Below are 4,319 nucleotides of genomic sequence, written 5' to 3' on the forward strand. Positions count from 1 at the left end.
GTTTGATGTTGTTTCCAGAGAGCCCTTGGAAAATTCCTCTCCGAGGCCCTGCACGGACCCCTGGAGAGCAGGACCCTGAGTCCTACCTCATCTATTTGGGAATTTGGATGATGTGCTCTCGTTAGGAGAGAGCTGTCTGGGGTAAGAGGGATCCCTTCTTGTGTGCGGTGGCTGGAAAACCATCTCAGAGACTGCAGAGTTGCTGGAGCAGAAGAACGACATCATGCAGGCTGGTATCTGCGCTTCCACTCCTGGGCGGAGAGGGTGGAGGAGCTGCTGACTCTGCACTGACTGTGGCAGCAAATCTCTCTGGTGGTGTTAAGCTTGGGTTAGACTGAAGCAAACCTAAATTCCTGTTCTTGCTTTTATCTTGCTTGTTTGTGATTTAAATTGCTTTTATTTTTTTTTTTTTTCTGGGAGTGCCAACTTGCTGTTTCTGTCTCTTCCTACCCAGATATCGATATGCCGGGATTTGCCCAACATCGAGGTGATCACGTTCAGGTGAATGTCAGGCTGCCGGCCTTGGGGAGGACAGGGAAAATTGCCTTTCTCATAGGGCTGTGGCTTGCCCTGGGTTTCTTACCACCTTTCTGTGGTGGTGTGTCTAAGCTGCCTGGCTCTTCGTGCCTGATTTCTCAAGTGGCAGAGATGCAGAAATGATTATTCTTCTGCTAGCTCCTCTGCACCTTTCCCTTTGCTACTCAAGAAAATAATCCCTGTTTTGAGAAGTGTTAAAACCTCTTAGGATTGTTGCTCCTTAAGTCCTGTTTCGTAGTGTGGATGGGATCTTCTGGGCCTCCGTGTAGGGCCAGTTTGCAGAATGCTTGTTGAACTGCTTCTTGGATCTCACAAAGCTTTTCGTTTCCGTAAGCCTCCCCCCAACACACCTGTCCTTCATCTGTCCTGGGGATCCCGCAGAGCCAATGTTGTCTGCGAATTTGAGCTTTTTAGCTTGGGAATCTTAAATGGATTCTCCTTCAGTGAGTCTGAGAAGCTGCTACAGAAAAGAGTGCAAGTGTGATGGGTGTTTGGGGGTAAGCAAAGGCTGTTTGTCATCTTCAGCAGAGAGGAGAGCCTGCTGTTTTAATTCTTTCCTCTGTTTACAAAGATGAAATGCTGTCTTTTTGTTCTGTGCAAAGCCATGGGCCCCTGAATGCCCCTTGCTGTGCTGTGCCGGGGTGAGTCTCCTCAGTTAAGCTGTTGCAGGAAAGGGGGCTGGAAAGCCACTCTGCTGCAGGGGCTGCTGTGCTCCCACCTGAATAGTACAGCGAGGGAGGGATGGGCTTGCTGGTCTCTGATCCTACGATCTCTCTTCAGTGTGAATGGCATCTCGGACCTCGAGCCGCTGAATCAGTGCCAGAATCTGACTGAACTCTACCTGAGGAAGAACAACATTGCAAGCCTAAATGAGCTCTTCTACCTCAAAAACCTACCCCGGCTGAGGGTCCTGTGGCTGTCTGAAAATCCCTGTTGCGGGTCGGACCCCCACCGCTACCGAATGACGGTGCTGCGTAACCTACCCAGCCTGCAGAAGCTTGATAACCAAGGTAGGTGTTTGCAGGTAAACGAACAGCCCCAAGCCATGGGCCGGGTGAACTGGAAAGTGGTGACGCGTTGGTTCCTCTTGTTAAGGCGTCCTTTGACTCTTCCTTCAGTCAGGATCTGTTGGAGGTTGAGTGTCCCCTCTGCAAGATCCACCCCTTCTAAGCTGTTTTCTCCCTTCCCTTCCCTGCAGTGCCAGAGTTAACACTAGCTGAGAGAGCCTCATTATAGCTGAGACAGTACCACTAATTAGTGGTTTTTTAGAGCTCTCTCCTTTGCTGTGGCAAAACAAAGATTCTGTAATTGGATCTGCTGTTGTAAAAAAAAAAAAAAGAGAAGCTTTTCCATCTGGTATCAGTAATTTGGTGGTTTTTGGAGCCTTCTCCAGAGACAAGAAATGGCAAAGCATGTTTGCATCCCTCCCTGATATCTTTGCCATTTGGAGGGACTGGTGATGGATGCCGGCGTTCTCCTGCAGGGCTTTTACTGCAGGAGGAGGATGAAAGCAAAAGGCCAGTTACAAAGGACAATTTTTGGACCAAACCCCTGCTGTATAGCTCTGCAGCAGCAGAGTACATGCCTCGTTACAGATGCTGTCTTCCTGGGATGCTGGAGTTCATTGCAGCAGGGTTTTGTTTTGGCTTTTGCAGCTGTGACAGAGGAAGAACTGTCCCAGGCCCTGGTTGATGGTGAGGAGATCACGGCCCCACCAGCCAGGAGGAGCGTGGAGAACGGCTGCCCCGAGTCCACTGAATCTAGCGCTGCTGAATCCACAACGGAGACCGAGAGTGAACTGCTGAACTTCAGTCTGGAGGAGACAAAGTGAGGGCTTGCTCGTGAGCTGTTAGGATTTCTGGGCTGAACTCGCGTGTAGCATGAAAGGACCCTGCCAGCCAACCCTGATATTCCATGGGCCAGGCCTGCAGCTGGTGCAAATTCCTGTTGTTCCAGTTACCGTGGTGGAGCTGTGCTGGTTTAATAGCACTTGTGGGTCTGGTTCTGTATCTGCAAAACAGGCTCTTCTGTAGGTGGGTACTTACTCTCAAGCGTGTCAGCTGCATGTGCAGACAGAGATGGATCCTCTCTGAAGTGTGAGCTCCAGTCCATTCCCGCTTAGCTCTGCTTCTGCGACACGCTTTGGCACATGTCAGCGCTGTGGCACTGTCTGTTGTCCAAGTGCGGTGTTACACGGTCTGCAGTCCCAGCTAGCATCGGGCATGGGAATCTGTCGTCCCAGGTGGGGCTGCGAGCAGACACCTCGTAGCAGCGCGCTCGTTTACATTTTATGGCTGTGAGGCTCTTACTACGTGTGGGAGTTTTGCTTGGAGTGTTGTGGTCTGTAGGCAGTGGTGGTGTGCGAATAGATGTGCCTGAGTCCTTCAGCTAGACACTTCTTGCATGGTTGCCCACGATTAGAAAGGATTGGCCTGGCAGAGCAAGGTTCTGCCAGCTGGTCATAATAACGTTTGCTCTTCCTCCCCTTCTTTAGCAAAATTCGAGAGGAGCTTGGTATGAAGCCTGTTCCCAGGGATAAATTTTCCTCCTTTTCACCTCGAGAGACAGACTGCAACCGAAAGAAGAGAGTGAGTACCTTTAAAGACCAAATTGCTTTTCATCTTTAAGACATCACGCAATGTAAAGAAAGCCTGATGGGGTTTGTCCTCTTGATCTGTCCGCACACGAGCACATGTGTGTCCCTTTGCTGGCAACATGAGCTAAGAACATGTGGTATTTGGGCAGCCAGCAGGCTGTTGGCCTGGCAGACAGGACAGCTGAATTGAAAGCTTAGGTAGTTCCTCAGACCCCTCCATGGTGTAGCCTCGGATGAACCTCATGGATCTTGGCTGTTCAGCTGGGATTTGCTGTCTGCTGGGCTCAGTGCCATCACTTCAATCGGCAGGGTGAGACCTAGACCACATTCTGCCTCATTCTGATATTAGTTGCCTGCGATCTCTTCCGTTGATGTTTTAAACGTGCTTGAGTGTATTGCTTTGCAGCACCATCAGTAGTACTGCAAGCTCTGGCCTTTGGGAAAAGAAAATATTAAACAAGGGGAGGTTCAGGTTGGACATTAGGAAAAAGATTTTCCCTAGGAGGACAGTTATTTAGAGAGGCTGCAGAATCTCTCCCTGGAGTTTTTCAAGACGTGGTTTGACAGAGCCATGGTCTGGTGTTGGCAGTAGTCCTGCATCGGTGGGACACTGGGCTGGGGACCTTCAAGGGTTCCTTCCAGCTCGTGCTTTCGCGATTCTACCAGCTCTTCTTATTCCTCAGATCAGAGGGTTCCTGTCCTTTCCCATCGCATGCGGTCACGCTGGAGAGAGAGGGCGGCTGCTCTTGAATGCGCCTTTCCTTACAGAAGCCAGTTGGGAGGGTGGCCAGGAGGCATGTGGGCAGTCTGTGCGGGACTGGGCGGACGGGTTTGTCCTGCATTCCAGTTAGCCTCGTCACATACAGTCTCTGCCCATGTCTGCCCCGAGGGCTTGGTTGATATGTCCCTGTAGCTGCAGGTGGCTGTTGCAAACTGCTGCCGGTGGTGGTGGTGGCGGCGGTGGAGTTCCTAGAAAGAGCAGCTCTTTGAAAATCAAATGTCCTTTTCTGGGCTGGCGTTAATGTGCTTGCATAAAGCAGTGCCTGTCTTGTGCCAACAGAACAATGTCCTGAATGCCATCCTGCTTCTCATGAAGGAACTGGACGCGGAGGGTCTGGAGATCATCCAGCAGACGGTGGGGAGGAGGCTCCAGGCCTTTCGGAAGAAGGAGCTGCAGGAGGAGTGA

General features: G+C 51.1%; 1 protein-coding gene across 1 annotated transcript; it reads left to right on the plus strand.

Moving 5' to 3' along the window:
* Positions 1 to 454: 454 nt before the first annotated feature.
* LOC104077899 (chromosome unknown open reading frame, human C21orf2) lies at positions 455 to 4,319 on the plus strand (the record flags this gene model as incomplete). Its single annotated transcript, XM_009579312.1, has 5 exons — positions 455 to 501; positions 1,318 to 1,547; positions 2,193 to 2,364; positions 3,032 to 3,125; positions 4,194 to 4,319. Coding segments are annotated over 5 exons (669 nt in total), but the record flags the coding sequence as incomplete, so codon positions are not given.

This window comes from Fulmarus glacialis, unplaced genomic scaffold (assembly GCF_000690835.1).
Source record: "Fulmarus glacialis isolate BGI_N327 unplaced genomic scaffold, ASM69083v1 scaffold19016, whole genome shotgun sequence".
Lineage (NCBI taxonomy): Eukaryota > Metazoa > Chordata > Aves > Procellariiformes > Procellariidae > Fulmarus > Fulmarus glacialis.